At 51.1% G+C, this 17,660-nt stretch overlaps 1 protein-coding gene and 2 non-coding genes across 3 annotated transcripts; all 3 read right to left on the minus strand.

Moving 5' to 3' along the window:
• Positions 1-293: 293 nt before the first annotated feature.
• Positions 294-16,913, minus strand: LOC129456429 (scavenger receptor cysteine-rich type 1 protein M130-like). Its single transcript, XM_055223479.1, has 7 exons — positions 16,845-16,913; positions 9,650-9,937; positions 9,198-9,476; positions 8,768-9,067; positions 8,275-8,553; positions 7,899-8,198; positions 294-3,166 (listed from the first exon to the last, which is right to left on the minus strand). Exons 1-7 carry the CDS (start codon positions 16,909-16,911, stop codon positions 2,814-2,816), a joined length of 1,866 nt encoding a protein of 621 aa, XP_055079454.1. The 5' UTR covers positions 16,912-16,913; the 3' UTR covers positions 294-2,813.
• On the minus strand, positions 15,330-15,403 carry trnan-guu (transfer RNA asparagine (anticodon GUU)). The gene has a single exon. It is a non-coding gene; the product is annotated as a tRNA-Asn (tRNA).
• trnaa-ugc (transfer RNA alanine (anticodon UGC)) lies at positions 15,526-15,598 on the minus strand. Its single transcript has one exon. It is a non-coding gene; the product is annotated as a tRNA-Ala (tRNA).
• Positions 16,914-17,660: the final 747 nt, after the last annotated feature.

Genomic DNA, 17,660 nt, shown 5'->3' on the forward strand with positions numbered 1-17,660 from the left:
GTATGTGTGATACAGACCTTTACTACATTTTATAAACATTTGAGTTATTCATGGAGTTACAAGGATAATATGGACACATGTATGTGTAATATCTGTATGGAACATGTACCGGGCCGGTTTAACAAAAGTACCAGAGTAACTCCAGGACAAGTTTAAATACACAGAAGTGTCTCTAAAAACATGAACATTCAAACAGGCAATAGAATTGTTATAAAACTGGTAACTAACTCTAGGGTGTGACTAAAACTAGAGTGTGAATAACATTAGAGTGTGACTAACACACACACACACACACACACACACACACAAAAACAAAACAAAAAAAACTGTTTGACCATTTCAAATTTTACTTCCTGGTTGGAAATCATGACATCACTCTAGGGAATTCCATAACTATTACTGATAAATGAATATGGAAGAAAACACCTTTATTTTGTTGGAATCATTTTCAAAGTGTTAGGGAAAAATATGTTTGTTCAAATTGGGACGAACTTTTGTACAGGATTCTTCCAGTGTGATGTCATCAGTGTGATGTCATCAGTGTGATGTCATCAATGTAAGATTCTCTAAATAAAACTTTACTTCCTGTAATTTTCAACACATTTTTCATGTTTTTTTTTCACAAATTGCTGCTTGATTTGTGTAAAAGTATAATTTATATTTAAACATGTTTTATTCTCCAGATAAAGTGGAAATGAGAGAATCATCCAAACCTGTTGGACACTTTAAAGTCACTCTGTGTTTTCACAAATGTACTGAGCATCCAGGAGCTCACATCTGAACTGGTCTAAATCCAGGTCTCACATGGATTTGAAATGGTCCAGGTCTCAAATTTTTAGAGGAAGAAGAACAGCGATGGAAACATTTTCAATTTAGAACGTTTTTAAGAGCTTAGAATATTCAGAATATTTTCCTTGTTTTTGCCAGGTCTAAACCAGGGCTTTGTATGTCTCCTGACATACAAAGCCCTAAACGGTATGGCCCCATCCTATCTGCAAGATGCTATTGTCCCGTACCAGCCAAACAGAGCACTCCGCTCTCAGAATGCAGGACTATTAGTGGTTCCTAGAGTGTCCAAAAGTACAGTGGGAGGGAGAGCATTCAGTTACCAAGCTCCTGTGCTATGGAATCAACTCCCTGCTGATGTTAAACAGGCCCCCACAGTCTCTGTATTTAAGACCAGGCTTAAAACCTTCCTCTTCGGTATAGCGTATGACCAGGTTACTTAGTGAGGGAGTTAGGGTTATTAAAACCCGGGATAAGATAAGCTGCAGTAGGAGTAACTAGCTGGGGGAAGTATGGCAACCTGAGCACTATCCTCTACTTTGCCCTATTTTCTCATCAGCAATGCTATTCACATGTTGTCCCCTGTCCCACTCCCCCTGTGGAGTGTATCTCTTTCAGATGCCCCGATGACAGTTGGACCTCCTCCTTGCCTGGCTCTCCTCCTCCTCGCCCGGCTCTCCTCCTCCTCGTCTGGTCTCCTGGCCGATTTCTTATGTTGTCTGATTTTTCCTGTTGTGTCTGATTTTTCCTGTTGTGTCTGATTTTTCTTGTTGTGTCTGATTCTTCCTGTTGTTTTGTTTTTTGTGTCTTGGCGGCACGGTGACTGAGTGCCATCACTCATGTCTCACAGCAAGAAGGTTGGTTCGATCCCCGGGTCACCAGGCCTTTCTGTGTGGAGTTTTTCATGTTTCTCCCCGTGTCTGGATGGGTTTCCTCCGGGTACTCCGGTTTCCCCCATCAACCAAAACATGAACGCCCTTCGAGACAACTGTTGTTGTGATTTTGGGCGTTACAAAAATAAATGAATTGAATTGAATTGAATTAAATCAGGTCTAAACCAGGTCTAAGTCAGGTCTAAGCCAGGTCTAAACCAGGTCTAAACCAGGTCTAAACCAGGTCTAAGCCAGGTCTAAACCAGGTCTAAACCAGGTCTAAACCAGGTCTAAACCAGGTCTAAGTCAGTTCTAAGCCAGGTCTAAACCAGGTCTAAACCAGGTCTAATCCAGGTCTAAGCCAGGTATAAACCAGGTCTAAACCAGGTCTAAACCAGGTCTAATCCAGGTCTAAGCCAGGTATAAACCAGGTCTAAACCAGGTCTAAACCAGGTCTAAACCAGGTCTAAACCAGGTTTAAGTCAGGTCTAAGCCAGGTCTAAACCAGGTCTAAACCAGGTCTAAGCCAGGTCTAAACCAGGTCTAAACCAGGTCTAAGCCAGGTCTAAGCCAGGTCTAAACCAGGTCTAAACCAGGTCTAAACCAGGTCTAAGCCAGGTCTAAACCAGGTCTAAACCAGGTCTAAGACAGGTCTAAACCAGGTCTAAGCCAGGTCTAAACCAGGTCTAAACCAGGTCTAAACCAGGTCTAAGCCAGGTCTAAGCCAGGTCTAAACCAGTGCTCAAACAGGTCTAAACCAGGTCTAAACCAGGTCTAAGCCAGGTCTAAGCCAGGTCTAAGCCAGGTCTAAACCAGGTCTAAACCAGGTCTAAACCAGTGCTCAAACAATTCTAAACCAGGTCTGAACCAAGAATAAACCATGAGTCTGAAGCTGCAACACAAAAGACCCAGATCAGTTCAGGACCAAGACGAAGACCAAGACCAGGACTGAGAAAAGAACCAAGATCAAGACCAAGACCAGAACCAAGAAAAGAACCACGTTCAAGATCAGGACGAAGACGAAGACCATGACCGGGACTGAGACCAAGACCCCTGTATGACCCCTGACCCGCACATGACCCTGTGTGTTCCCTGACCCTCACATGACCCTGTATGACCCCTGACCCTCATATGACCCTGTGTGACCCCTGACCCTCACATGAGGCTGTTGCTGGATGTACCTCCCAGAGAGAGCTGGAGGCTGGGGCTCTGAGAGGAGAAGCTGTGGTTGAACACATGCAGGTGGTAAACACAGGTGTAGTTTCCTTTGTGGGCGGGGCCAGTGTCAGAGAACAGGAAGTGTGCGGAGTGATTGACAGCAGGCAGGGTGTGGTTTTGATCGAGGGGAGCAGTGGGAGAGAGGAGCTCGAAGACACCTCCTGGATACTGTGGCTCCACAGAGCATTTGACCTTGAACTTTGACCCCAGCAGCAACTGGACCCCCTGTGGCCGGGCCTCGGAATCCCCATCAGACACAGACAGAGAGATGACCGGACGATTCAGTAAGTCTGTGGAGAGAGATGATTGGACAGTTCAGTCTGTGGAGAGGAGTGTGTGATACAGAGGAGTGTGTGTGTCATGATCCGCATTTTTCCTGCTCCATGTTTTGTCTCCTACCCTGTTCCTTCCCTCCCCCACCTGCCGGAGCTGGGCGGAGCTCCTGGCTCCTCCCGCATGCACCTGCAGCTCGTCAGCTCAATCATCTCCACCTGCGGTGGATAAGAGGAGCCAGGACCAGACACTCGGTGCCAGATCGTCCACGTGTCCATGTGAATATTCTAGCTTGTCTTTGCATTTTGCTTTTTGTATCCTGCTTATTGGAATTTTTGTATGCCACCCTTCAGATCCTGTTCTCTTCACCATCCTGGCTCCCGCGCTCCCGGCTCTGCTCCAACCCTGCCTCCCAGTCCTGGTACAGTCTTGTCTCGTCTTGTTCCCCGCACTCTACGTCTCTGGACTGCGCTCCGCACCCTGCTCCTTGTTCTGGCTCTGGTCGCCCTGTCTCCGTCCCTGCACTTCACATTCCCGGACCCTGGCTCCCGCTTTCCTCCCCGCCCTGGCGCTGCCGGCACTGTCGGCCCTGCTGCACCCCCCCCTCTGCCCCTGGATCCTGGCCCGCACCCCGTCTCCTGTTCCCCGCCAGATCAACTCACTTTATTGTACTTTTATTCACTACTTGTAAATAAACACTGTAAACCTTCCCCGAGTCTTGCATCTGTTGGTCCTAATTGCCCGCATTACGACAGAACGATCTGGCCAACCATGGACCAAGCCGACCCGGACCTCTACTCAGGTCAGCCCAGCCTCTGTCAGGGCTTTTTGTTTCAGTGTATATCTGTTTTCCAGCAGTGCCCAGGTCGCTTTTTGTCAGACGCCACTAAGATTCGCTATGTCTGTGGACTTTTAAGAGGGTGAGCCCTCCAATGGGTGGAGGCTAAGTTTGCACAGACTGAGTTAAACCAGATGAGTTTTGTGGATTTCCTCAGAGACTTTAAGCTTGTGTTTGATCACCTGCATTACCAGACGGACGCTGCTTCCCGCCTGCTAAGCCTGTCCCAGGGATCTAAACCGTTAGCTGATTATACAATCGAATCTTGGACTTTTGCCGCTGAGGTGGACTGGACCGACAGCGCTTTAAAAGCGGTGTTTTTAAGGGACTAAACGACCGCCTAAAAGATGAACTTGTTTCCCGTGATGAGCCTCCTGATTTGAAAACTCTCATTGCCCGGACGAACAGAATCGATAACCGCTTGCAGACCCACCGGCGGGAGAGACGCCAATCCCCAATCCGGGCCGAGGGGTCCCCCTCACCACCCATCGCTGAGGAACCTATGCAGCTGGATCGTGCTCTCCTCTCGGCCGAGGAGCATCTGCATCGCCGCCTGGCGGGGAGTGCCTGTACTACGGCGAGAAGGGGCACTACATCGCCTCCTGTCCGGTTCGGCCAAAAGATCGAGCCCACCAGTAGCCCTGGGAGTACTGGTGGGTCAGCAGGCCATCCCAGAGAGAGAAAACAAACTGCTTCTCCAGGCCACGCTATGCTATCATTCACAGACTCTACCTATTTCCGCCCTCGTCGACTCCGGGGCCGAGGAGGATTTTATTGATCTGCAGTTGGCCGAGCAGTGGGGAATAACCTTGGAGCCCTTGGAGCGTCCCCTCACCGCACTAGCTCTCAACGGACAACTTTAGCTCAAGTCACGCATGTTCCGGAACCGGTCACACTGATTTTATTGGGCAACCACCATGAGTCCTATAGCTTCCACGTTATCCCCTCCCCTTCCGCCCCATTGGTCATGGGATATCCCTGGTTAAAAACCCACAACTCCACCATTGACTGGGTCCGGAAGGGGGTGTCGGGGTGGAGCCCCCTTTGCCGCTCCCACTGCCTCCAATCAGCTCTGTTGCCGCCCGGGGGGGCGTGCTCTGCTTCCAACCAGCCCCCTGAGGCACCGGACCTTTCCTAAATTCAGGACTACCACAACCTGAGAGAAGTGTTCAGCAAGAGCAGGGCGCTCTCACTTCCTCCTCACTGCCCATACGACTGTGCCATCGACCTGCTGCCTGGAGCCCCCTTACCCGCCAGTCGGTTATATAACCTCTCCAAGCCTGAACGTGAGACCATGGAACAATATATCCGGGATTCATTGGCTGCTGGCATCATCCGCCCGTACTCTTCCCCTGTAGGTGCTTTGGAATGCCTATCACCTGGTGAGTTTTAGGGAGGGGGATGAGTGGACGACCGAATTTAAGACCCCCCTGAGTCACTTTCTCAACCGTTTTGTGTTTGTCTGTCTCAACGACATCCTAATCTTCTCCCGGTCTCCGCAGGAATACCAGCATCACGTCTGATTAGTTCCCCAGCGCCTCCTTGAAAATAAGAAAGCAGAAAAGTGCGAATTCCACTCAGAGGAGGTCAGTTTCTTGAGGTTTATTGTAGGGAGGGGCCAGGTGAGAGCAGACCCGGAGAAAATCAAGGTGGTGACCAATTGGCCCACTCCCAATAATCGTAAACAGCTCCAACGTTTTATCGGGTTTGCTAATTTTACAGGAGGTTTATCCGAGATTTCAGCTGTGTTATTTCGCCTCTCACCAAACTTACCTCTCCTTCTCAGCAGTTCTTCTGGTCCCCTGAAGCCCAGGCAGCCTTCGACCGACTTAAGAGCCTGTTTACCTCCGCCCCCATCCTGCACCAGCCCGATCCCTCTCGCCAATTCATTGTGGAGGTAGACGCATCGGACACCGGCGGGGGCCATCCTCTCCCAAAGGTTTGAGCCAAAGAACTGCCTTTTTCCCTGTGCTTTCTTTTCCTGTCGTCTATCCTTGGCCGAAAGCAACTACAACGTGGGGGATCGTGAGCTGCTGGCGGTGAAGCTAGCCCTGGAAGAATCACGCCATTGGTTGGAGGGGGCGAAGCGACCATTTGTGGTATGGACTGACCACAAGAATCTGTCATACATTCAGTCAACTAAGCGCCTGAATTCCCGCCAGCCTCGTTGGTCCCTGTTTTTTAACCGCTTTGAGTTCACACTCACCTATCGTCCAGGGTCCCGCAACATTAAACCCGAGGCTCTGTCCCATCAATGTACCCAGGAGGAAGGCTCCACCGTCCGGGAGCTCATCGTTCCAGCCTTTCGAGTTGTGGTGGCCGTCAGGTGGGAGATCGAGAACCTGGTCTGGGAGGCCCAACAGAGCGACCCCGACCCAGGTAATGGCCCACTTGGCACTTTATTTGTCCCTGACTCTGTACGTTCCCAGGTCCTGAAGTGGGCCCACGGTTCCCGGTTCACCTGTCACCCCGGAACCAACCGCACTCTCTCTCTGCTGAAATGGTATTTCTGGTGGCCCACCATTGATAGGACACTAGGGCCTATGTCTCAGTGTGCCAGGTGTGTGCCAGGGGTAAGCCCTCACATTCACCACCGTCGGGGCTACTCCACCCGCTCCCTGTCCCGAGGTGTCCATGGTCCCACATGGCGGTGGATTTTCTCACCGGTCTTCCTCGATTTCAGAGCAACACGGTAATCCTTACTATCGTCAATCACTTTTCCAAGGCCACCCACTTTGTTGCCCTGCCGAAACTCCCCTCTGCCAAAGAGACAGCCGACCACCTCACCCGCCACGTGTTCCGTCTCCACGGGATCCCAGCCAATATAGTGTCGGATTGTGGGCCGCATCCAGGACTGTCCGCAGCCGTGAGCCTCATTTCAGGCTTCCATCCCAGACCAAGCGGGCTAATCAGGATCTGGAGATGGCCCTACGGTGCGTGGTATCCTCCAACCCGGTAGCCTGGAGCAATTTCCTACCCTGGATTGTGTACGCCCATAACTCCCTTGTCAGCTCGGCCACGGGCGTATTTCCATTCTAGGCTTCGTTGGGCTACCAGCCCCTGCTCTTCCCTTCGGAAGAAGAAGACCTGGCTGTCCCTTCTATCCAGCACCACCTCCAGCGCTGCCGGCGGGTCTGGGGAAAGATGAGAGTCGCACTCCTCCATAGAGGGGCACGCACTAAGATGCCCGCTGAGCGGCACCGTGTCCCCGCTGACCGGCCTGGTCAGTCGGTGTGGCTATCGTCCAGGACCATTCCCCTCAAAACAGACTCCCGTAAGCTGTCTCCCCGATTCCTAAGTCCCTTCACCATCACCAATATTATCAATCCATCTGCGGTGTAGCTCCAGCTCCCCCCATCTCTCCACATCCACACGACCTTCCATGTCTCCCAGCTCAAGCCTGTCCGGACCAGCGACCTGTGCCCTCCGTCCGATCCCCCGCGTCCCGCCCGGGTCGTGGACGGCCACCCGGCCTTTACTGTCCACCGCCTTATCGATGTCCGCCGGTGTGGTAGGGGTCTACAATACCTGGTGGATTGGGGTGGGTCTGATCCTGAGGAGCGTTCCTGGGTCCCCAGGGCATGGATTCTGGACCCTGACCTCATCAGAGAATTCCATCACACGCATCCGGACAAGCCTGGTGGTCCACCAGGAGGTGTCCCTTGTCATGATCTGCAGTATTCCTGCTCCATGTTTTGTCTCCTGCCCTGTTCCTTCCCTCCCCCACCTGCTGGAGCTGGAGCTGGGCTGAGCTCCTGGCTCCTCCCGCGCGCACCTGTAGCTCCTCAGCTCAATCATCTCCACCTGCCGTTTATAAGAGGTGTGTGAGTGTGTGTGTGTGATACAGAGGAGTGTGTGCTGAGAGAGAGAGTGACAAAAAAACATCTGACAGTCTAACATCAGACTTTTACCTGAACACTTCACCTCCAGACCCGAGGAAGAGGAAGAGAAGAAATCATCGACACATTCTCTCACTGCAGACTTCTTCACACAGTCATGTGAGACTCTCCACACTGGACTCTGTGGAAAATCAACTCTCTGTTCTCCATAAACAGCAGAGCCACAGTCCAGGTCTCTGCACACAGCAGCTGTGTGATCCAGGAACCAGGATCCAAAGAGTCTATAGGGCACCACCCGTCTCCACTCTCCTCTGTGTCTCACCTCCACAGTCCCAGCACAGCGACTGGCCCCTCCCACCAGCCTGATCGGCTCTGAACAGAAGAGGAAACAGAAGAGACAGAGTGAACCCCGCCCCTTTACCTGAGCCGTAAAGCTCCACCCCTTTACCTGAGCAGGTGAGGTTGACAGCGGCTCCAGAGGAGCAGGTCTCTGTGCCGGAGCGAGGACAGTCCATCAGAGCAGACTCATGGCCCTCACAGTGGAACGTCTGCTCCAGAGGAGAGAGCGCCCCCTGGAGGAGAGAAGGAGCCCCACAGCCCAGCTCCCTGCACAGCACCTCTGCCCCCTGCTGGTCCAAGGCCCCTTCACAGACCCAGGTCCAGGACTGGTCCCAGATCTGCACTGATCCTGAGCACAGACTAGGCCCCGAGACCAGACGCACCGAGTCTGTGGACACACATGTGTGACATCACCGCTCTGAGCCAATAGGACACACACAGGGCTGTGACATCACCGCTCTGAGCCAATAGGACACACACATGTGTGACATCACCGCTCTGAGCCAATAGGAATGTCTGTGTGTGTGTGTGTGTGTGCTGAGAGAGACTAAAAAAAACCAAAAACATGTGAGACACTTAAAAATGTAAGATCAGACTTTTACCTGAACATTTCACCTCCAGACCCGAGGAAGAGGAAGAGAAAGAGAAGGATGAACCATCGACACATTCTTTCACTGCAGACGTCTTCACACAGTCAGGTGAGACTTTCCACACTGGACTCAATGGAAAATCATGTCTCTTTTCTCCATAAACAGCAGAGCCACAGTCCAGGTCTCTGCACACAGCAGCTGTGTGCTCTAGGGCCCAGGGTCTATAGGGCTCCACCCGTCTCCACTCTCCTCTGTGTCTCACCTCCACAGTCCCAGCACAGCGACTGGCCCCTCCCACCAGCCTGAGCGGCTCTGAACAGAAGAGGAAACAGAAGAGACAGAGTGAACCCCGCCCCTTTACCTGAGCCGTAAAGCTCCGCCCCTTTACCTGAGCCGTAAAGCTCCGCCCCTTTACCTGAGGAGTGAGGCCCCGCCCCTTTACCTGAGCAGGTGAGGTTGACAGCGGCTCCAGAGGAGCAGGTCCCTGAGCTGGAGCGGGGACAGTCCATCAGAGCAGACTCATGGCCCTCACAGTGGAACGTCTGCCCCAGAGGAGAGAGCGCCCCCTGGAGGAGAGAAGGAGCCCCACAGCCCAGCTCCCTGCACAGCACCTCTGCCCCCTGCTGGTCCAAGGCCCCTTCACAGACCCAGGTCCAGGACTGGTCCCAGATCTGCACTGATCCCGAGCACAGACTGGGCCCCGAGACCAGACGCACCGAGTCTGTGGACACACATGTGTGACATCACCGCTCTGAGGCAATAGGACACACACAGGACTGTGACATCACCGCTCTGAGCCAATAGGAATGTCTCTGTGTGTGTGTGTGTGCTGAGAGAGACTAAAAAAAAACAAAAACATTTGAGAAACTTAAAAATGTAAGATCAGACTTTTACCTGAACACTTCACCTCCAGACCTGAGGAAGAGGAAGATGAACCATCGACACATTCTTTCACTGCAGACGTCTTCACACAGACAGATGTGACTCTCCACACTGGACTCAGTGGAAAATCATGTCTCTGTTCTCCATAAACAGCAGAGCCACAGTCCAGGTCTCTGCACACAGCAGCTGTGTGATCCAGGAACCAGGGTCCAGACTGCTCCACCCGTCTCCACTCTCCTCTGTGTCTCACCTCCACAGTCCCAGCACAGCGACTGGCCCCTCCCACCAGCCTGAGCGGCTCTGAACAGAAGAGGAAACAGAAGAGACAGAGTGAACCCCGCCCCTTTACCTGATCCATAAGCCCACCTCTTTATCTGAGTATATCCTTCTTTTGTTAGTGACAAACGTTTTAGTGCAGTGGTGCCCAAATTGACCCTCCAGGGGAGGTCTGTCAGGAGATGGAAGGAGGCCAGTCCTGTCAATTTCATCATTTTTAAAGTCAATATAATCTCATGTTTCTTATCAGAAGAAAATGTTTCTGTTCAAAATTTTTGGCTCTCAACCCGCTAATGCATATTCATTTTGGTCTGCCTTGGAAAATATTTTGGGCATTCCTGTGGGAAGAGATAACTACACTAGCAGGCTCCTCCCCTCAAACACATGTAAGGCAGAGTCCACCTGTAATCTGAGCAGAACTGAAGAAGCAATCTGACCAGAACTCCATCTTTTCATTTTCTCCCACTTATCGAGGGCCGGGTCGCATTGAAGTAATCTAACCAGGGACTCCCAGACTTCCCTCACTACAGACAGGTCCTCCAGCTCCTCCAGTGGGGCACCAAGAAGTTGCCAGGCCAGCTGAGATATTTAGTCCTTCTAACTTGCCCGGGACAGGCCCGGAACACCTCCCTAGCGAGGAGTCCATGGAGCATCCTGAACAGATGCCCGAGCCACCTCAGCTGGCTCCTCTCACCGTGGAGGAGCAGCAGATCTATTCCAAGCTCCTCCCATGTGACTGAGCTCCTCACCCTTTCTTTAAACAGGTTTGGGCACATTTGTATGCCTTTGCTTCCATGTAGACATGCTGTGGGATTAAACAGACAATAAAAAACAACTGCTGGGCTCCTGTTTAGTAGACATGCACTGTCATTTACTGCTCCATCTTTGCAGAATGATACAACTGTTAATATACATTCTTTCAAGCACTCCAATAATGGAAAGGGGAACCGTAAATGGTTAGATTTGACGGCTTTTTCATTTGAGCTAATTCCGTCAGGCACTTCTGTTTACTAGACCTATACTTTGGCCAAGCCCCTCCCCGAACCGCCACCTTAACGTGGTGGAGGGGTTTGAGCACCCGAATGATCCTGGGAGCTATGTTGTCGGGGGCTTCATGCCCCTGGTAGGGTCACCCATGGCAAACAGGTCCTCGGAGACGGGTCTGACTAAGAGCGGTTCAGAAGCCCTTCATGAAGAAAAATACAACAAGGCAGTTTACGTCGCCCGGACTGGCGTTACCGGGGCCCCACCCTGGAGCCAGGCCTGGGGTGGGTGCTCGGCAGCGAGCGCCTGGTGGCCGGGCCTTTCCCCACGGGGCCTCGGTCGGGCCCAGCCCGAAGAAACGACGTGGGGCCGTCCTCCCGTGGACCCACCACCTGCGGGAGGAGCCATGAGGGGCGGGTGCGGAGAGATCCGGGTAGCAGTCGAAGGCGGGGACCTCGACGACCGGATCTCCGGACATGGAGACTAGCTCTGGGGACATGGAATGTCACCTCGCTGGGGGGGAAGGAGCCTGAGCTTGTGCGGGAGGTTGAGCGTTACCGGCTAGATATAGTCGGCCTCACCTCCACGCACAGCTTGGGCTCTGGAACCCATCTTCTTGAGAGGGGTTGGACTCTCCATTTCTCTGGCGTTGCCCGCGGGGAGCGGCGGCGAGCTGGTGTGGGCTTGCTCATTGCCCCACAGCTCAGCCACTGCGTGTTGGGGTTCACTCCGGTGAACGAGAGGGTCGCGTCCCTGCGCCTTCGGGTCGGGGACAGGTCTCTCACTGTTGTGTCGGCCTACGGGCCAAACAGCAGTGCAGAGTACCCGGCCTTCTTGGAGTCCCTGGGAGGGGTACTAGACAGTGCACCAACCGGGGACTCCGTTGTTCTCCTGGGGGACTTCAACGCCCATGTGGGTAACGACAGTGACACTTGGAGGGGCGTGATTGGGAGGAACGGCCTCCCCGATCTGAACCCGAGCGGTGTTTTGTTATTGGACTTCTGTGCTAGTCACAGCTTGTCCATAACAAACACCATGTTCGAGCACAAGGGTGTCCATCGGTGCACATGGCACCAGGACACTCTAGGTCGGAGGTCGATGATCGACTTTGTTGTCGTGTCATCTGACCTCCGACCCGAGTGTCTTGGACACTCGGGTGAAGAGAGGGGCTGAGCTGTCAACTGATCACCACCTGGTGGTGAGTTGGATCCGCTGGCGGAGGAGGAAGCCGGACAGACCTGGCAGGCCCAAGCGCATTGTGAGGGTCTGCTGGGAACGTCTGGCGGAGCCCTCTGTCAGGGGGGTCTTCAACTCCCACCTCCGGGAGAGCTTCTCCCTGATCCCGGGGGAGGTTGGAGACATGGACTCCGAGTGGGCCATGTTCTCCACCTCTATTGTTGATGCGGCTGCTCGTAGCTGTGGTCGTAAGGTCTGTGGTGCTTGTCGCGGCGGCAATCCCCGAACCCGGTGGTGGACACCGGAAGTAAGGGATGCCGTCAAGCTGAAGAAGGAGTCCTATCGAGCCTTGTTGGCTCGTGGGACTCCTGAGGCAGCTGATGAGTACCGGCAGGCCAAGCGTGCCGCGGCTCGGGCAGTCACAGAGGCAAAAACTCGGGGTTGGGAGGAGTTCGGGGAGGCCATGGAGGAGGACTATCGGACGGCCTCAAAGAGATTCTGGCAAACCGTCCGACGCCTCAGGAGGGGAAAGCAGTGCTTCACCAACACTGTTTACAGTGCGGGTGGAGAGCTGCTGACCTCGACTGGGGATGTTGTCGGGCGGTGGAAGGAATACTTTGAGGATCTCCTCAATCCCACTGTCACGTCTTCCGAGGAGGAAGCAGAAACTGGGGACCCAGAGGCGGACTCGTCCATCACCCTGGCTGAAGTCACTGAGGTGGTTGGCAAGCTCCTCGGTGGCAAGGCTCCGGGGGTGGATGAGATCCGTCCTGAGTACCTCAAGTCTCTGGATGTTGTGGGACTGTCTTGGCTGACACGTCTCTGCAACATCGCGTGGCGGTCGGGGACAGTACCTGTGGAATGGCAGACCGAGGTGGTGGTCCCTCTGTATAAAAAGGGGGACCGGAGGGTGTGTTCCAATTACAGGGGAATCACACTCCTCAGCCTTCCCGGTAAGGTCTATTCCAGGGTGCTGGAGAGGAGAATCCGACCGATAGTCGAACCTCGGATTCAGGAAGAGCAGTGTGGTTTTCGTCCTGGTCGTGGAACACTGGACCAGCTCTATACTCTCCATCGGGTCCTCGAGGGCTCATGGGAGTATGCCCAACCAGTCCACATGTGTTTTGTGGATCTGGAGAAGGCATTTGACCGTGTCCCTCGTGGTGTCCTTTGGGGGGTGCTCTGGGAGTATGGGGTCCGGGGCTCTTTGCTAAGGGCTGTCCGGTCCCTGTATGACCGGAGCAGGAGCTGTGTTCGCATTGCCGGCAGTAAGTCAGACCTGTTCCCAGTGCATGTTGGACTCCGCCAGGGCTGCCCTTTGTCACCGGTTCTGTTCATTATATTTATGGACAGAATTTCTAGGCGCAGTCAGGGGCCGGAGGGGGCCTGGTTTGGGAACCACAGGATTTCATCTCTGCTGTTTGCAGATGATGTTGTCCTGATGGCTTCTTCGAGCCAGGACCTGCAGCAGGCACTGGGGCGGTTTGCAGCCGAGTGTGAAGCGGCTGGGATGAGAATCAGCTCCTCCAAATCCGAGGCCATGGTTCTCGACCGGAAAAAGGTGGTTTGCTCCCTCCGGGTGGGTGGTGAGTCTCTGCCCCAAGTGGAGGAGTTCAAGTATCTCGGGGTCTTGTTCACGAGTGAGGGAAGGATGGAGCGTGAGATTGACAGGCGGATCGGTGCAGCATCTGCAGTGATGCGGTCGCTGTATCGGTCCGTTGTGGTAAAGAAGGAGCTGAGCCGGAAGGCGAAGCTCTCGATTTACCGGTCAATCTACGTTCCTACCCTCACCTATGGTCATGAGCTTTGGGTAATGACCGAAAGGACAAGATCGCGGATACAAGCGGCTGAAATGGGCTTCCTCCGCAGAGTGGCCGGGCGCACCCTTAGGGATAGGGTGAGGAGCTCGGTCACACGGGAGGAGCTCGGAGTAGAGCCGCTGCTCCTACACGTTGAGAGGAACCAGCTGAGGCTCGGGCATCTGCTCAGGATGCCTCCTGGACGCCTCCCTAGGGAGGTGTTCTGGGCATGTCCCACCGGGAGGAGGCCCCGGGGAAGACCCAGGACACGCTGGAGGGACTATGTCTCTCGGCTGGCCTGGGAACGCCTTGGGGTCCCACCGGAGGAGCTGGAGGACGTGTCCGGGGTGAGGGAAGTCTGGGAGTCCCTGCTTAGACTGCTGCCCCCGCGACCCGGCCCCGGATAAGCGGAAGAAAATGGATGGATGGATGGATGGATACTTTGGCCAAATGCTTCACTTTTGCAGAATGATACAACTATTGATATACATTTTGTCAAGTAGACCAACAATGGAAAGGGATACTTTAAAGTGTTGGATTTCATGGCTCTTCAGAAACAACTCATGACATCTGTATTTACTTGCAGACTGAAACTGTTGGTTGAAGGCATCGATTCTTTTAACGTAACACCTTACCTTTTTTCAAGTACTGTAGCAGCAGCTCAAAACTTGAGGTTGTATTTCACACTGAAAATTTCCCTATCAAATCGTCCCCCAGTGGATTCGAATCACCACCCTTTCAGTTTACAGCCGAGCGCATTGGCCTATTGCACCACAGAGACTGTTCTGTTGAATCCCTATGAAACAATGTTCAAGCCTTACCTTTTTCACAACCCCAATTGCCCTAAAAACTGGCAATCTACAGCCTGCTAATGGTTTTCTCTGCAAAAACACTAACAACTGTGGAGAATGAAGGCATCGATCCTTCTACCTCTCACATGCTAAGCGAGCGCTCTACCACTTGAGCTAATTCCCCTTAGCTTCTGGTGGACAAATGCCCAAATGGATATCTTTCACACAGGTGTAAGTTCCCTGTGTTTGTACCATTTATAAGGGTTTGGAGACATTTGTATACTTTTGCTTTCATGTAGAAATGCTGCAGGGTTGAACACACAATAAAAAGTTGCAGCTGGAATTCCAACCCAGGCCCTTCTGTTTACTAGACCTATACTTTGCTTCACTTTTGCAGAATGATACAACTATTGATATACATTTTGTCAAGTAGGCCAACAATGGAAAGGGATACTTTAAAATGTTGGATTTCATGGCTCTTCAGAAACAACTCATGACATCTGTGTTTAACTCTGACATCTGTGTTTACTTGCAGACTGAAACTGTTGGTTGAAGGCATCGATTCTTCTAACATAACACCTTGCCTTTTTTCAAGTACTGTAGTAATAGCAGAAGGAAGCAGAAGGAACTCAGAACTTGTGGTTGCATTTCACTTTTTTATCAAATCGTCCCTGGGTGGGTTTGAACCACCATCCTCTCGGTTAACAGCCGAGCGCGCTGGCCTATTGCGCCACAGAGACTGTTTCTTTCAAACCCCTATCAGAACAATGTTCAAGCCTTACCTTTTTCAAAACCCCAAATACATTAAAACTGGCAATCTACAGCCTGCTAATGGTCTTCTCTGCAAAAACAGTAACAACTGTGGAGAATGAGGGCATCGATCCCTCTACCTCTCGCATGCAAAGCGAGCGCTCTACCACTTGAGCTAATTCCCCTCAGGTAATTTCCCTTGAGCTTGAGACCTATACTTTGGCCAACTGGAACCGTAAATGGTAAGATTTTTTGACTTGATCATTTCAGCTAATTCCGTCATTTTGTTTCCCACAAATTCCCACATTTGCAGGACTGAACAGACAAGAAAATGTTGCAGCTGGAATTCCAACCCAGGCGCTTCTGTTTACTAGACCTATACTTTGCTTCACTTTTGCAGAATGATACAACTATTGATATACATTTTGTCAAGTAGACCAACAACGGAAAGTTGGATTTCATGGCTCTTCAGAAACAAGTCATGACATCTGTGTTTACTTGCAGACTGAAACTGTTGGTTGAAGCCATCGATTCTTCTAACATAACACCTTGCCTTTTTTCAAGTACTGTAGTAATAGCAGAAGGAATATAAGAAGAAGATAAATTCACTAACTGTAAATAAAGCACAGTAAATCTGCCCGAGTTCTGCACCTCTTTGGTCCACCTTTCACCAGCCATTACGACATTTGTTTGTTTGTTCATGTCTGTTCATGTTTGTTCATGTTTGTTCATGTTTGTTCATGTCTGTTCATGTCTGTTCATGTTTGTTCATGTCTGTTCATGTTTGTTCATGTCTGTTCATGATAAAATAAACATGTTTTAGGGGAGTTGTTCTTATGAGACTGTTGTGGTTTTCTCACTCTCTCCTGCTCAGTAAATTTGTTTTCTATCTGTCCAAATGTTCTTTTTACTTGTATGTGCAAATAAAATCTCATCTAATCTAAAGTAAAAGTATTAAAGTACCCATTCAAAAATGTACTGCAAGAATAAAAAGTAAAAGTATTTTGTGCATTTTGAGATCTAATAAAGCTTCAAATGTAGTGATTTTGATAAAGATTCAAGACAGAAACAACTGAATCGATATTTTTCTTCTGTTTTTTTTTGTTTTTTGTTTTGTTCTACAAACATGTTAAAACTCAATCCTCAGTCTTTTCAGCAAGTCTCAGACAAAAAAATTAACAAAAATGTTCAAAAATGCTGTGGAGAACAGATACCTGCTTTTAAATGTAGTGAAATAAAAGTATACACTTAAAAATGTGTTTAAAGTACATATACCTAAAATGTGTACTTAAGTACGATACTTCACTACTTTTACTCTTTTATCTTCCACCACTGTGCAAAATAATGAATAATCACAGTAAATATAAGCTCTTTATCCCACCACCACACTCTGCACCCCCATCACCCTCACCGCCCTCCCCCTGTACTGACCTGTGCTGTGGAGGTGCAGTAGTAGTAGTAGTAGTAGTAGCAGTAGTGTTCCCTTGAACACTTCCATGTCTGTGTGAGCTTTGTACATCTCCTGCCCAGTGCTTATCTCTCCTCCCCTCTGCTCTTACACTCCCCCCTCCCGGCCCCTGGACCCTGTTCACAGTAAGAGTACATGAAAGTGAAGTATCTCAGAGTGATTTGTTGACTTTACTGCGCTGCTACAGGTTAGGTTTACATTGGCTTTGAAATGATGTGTCATTCCGGGCAGACAGGTCGGGGAGGGGTAGAGAGCACGGGAGGACAGAAACAAACGGGCGTCATGACATGATGTTACTCAAACCTAACTAGTTTAGTTCTAGTTTTTAAGTTTACAGTTTCACTTCCTGGTTGGACATGGGCAAGATATGACACCTGTAGAGCCACATGAACACTAGGGATGGGACGATATACGATAATATCACTAATCGTGATTAAAAGGGTCGGCAATTAATTGTTCGTGGCATTTTTTAATGATTGTGATCATCGCGCACGATTATAATCGCCTTTATGCACCAGACTGTCTCATGTTTGGAGATTCAATACAATGTTTAGATGTTAGTTCTGGTGTTTGTCCACAAGGGGGCGCTCTGTCATAACAATGGCACTTGTAGCTTCGCGTTCCACTGCTCATTGGCTGTAAGGGGAAAACGTCCCTAAATGTGTTGAATGTGGCTGATTCTACAAGGGGGAGAGTGGGGCATAAACTTTCAGTCATCTGTAGCACTGATTCACTGTCTGGGGCTCCAGTAACCTCCACCTTATTGGCCAACACTGGTG

This window comes from Periophthalmus magnuspinnatus, chromosome 8 (assembly GCF_009829125.3).
Source record: "Periophthalmus magnuspinnatus isolate fPerMag1 chromosome 8, fPerMag1.2.pri, whole genome shotgun sequence".
NCBI classification, from domain to species: Eukaryota; Metazoa; Chordata; class Actinopteri; order Gobiiformes; family Gobiidae; genus Periophthalmus; species Periophthalmus magnuspinnatus.

Coding starts and splice junctions, on each gene's coding strand:
- LOC129456429 (XM_055223479.1), bottom strand. CDS start 16,911: ATGGAAGTGTTCAAGGGAACACTACTGCTACTACTACTACTACTACTA. Junction 9,938..16,844: donor ACTGCACCTCCACAGCACAG/GTCAGTACAGGG, acceptor TCTTCTGTTCAG/AGCCGCTCAGGCTGGTGGGA. Junction 9,068..9,197: donor TGTCAACCTCACCTGCTCAG/GTAAAGGGGCGG, acceptor TCTTCTGTTCAG/AGCCGCTCAGGCTGGTGGGA.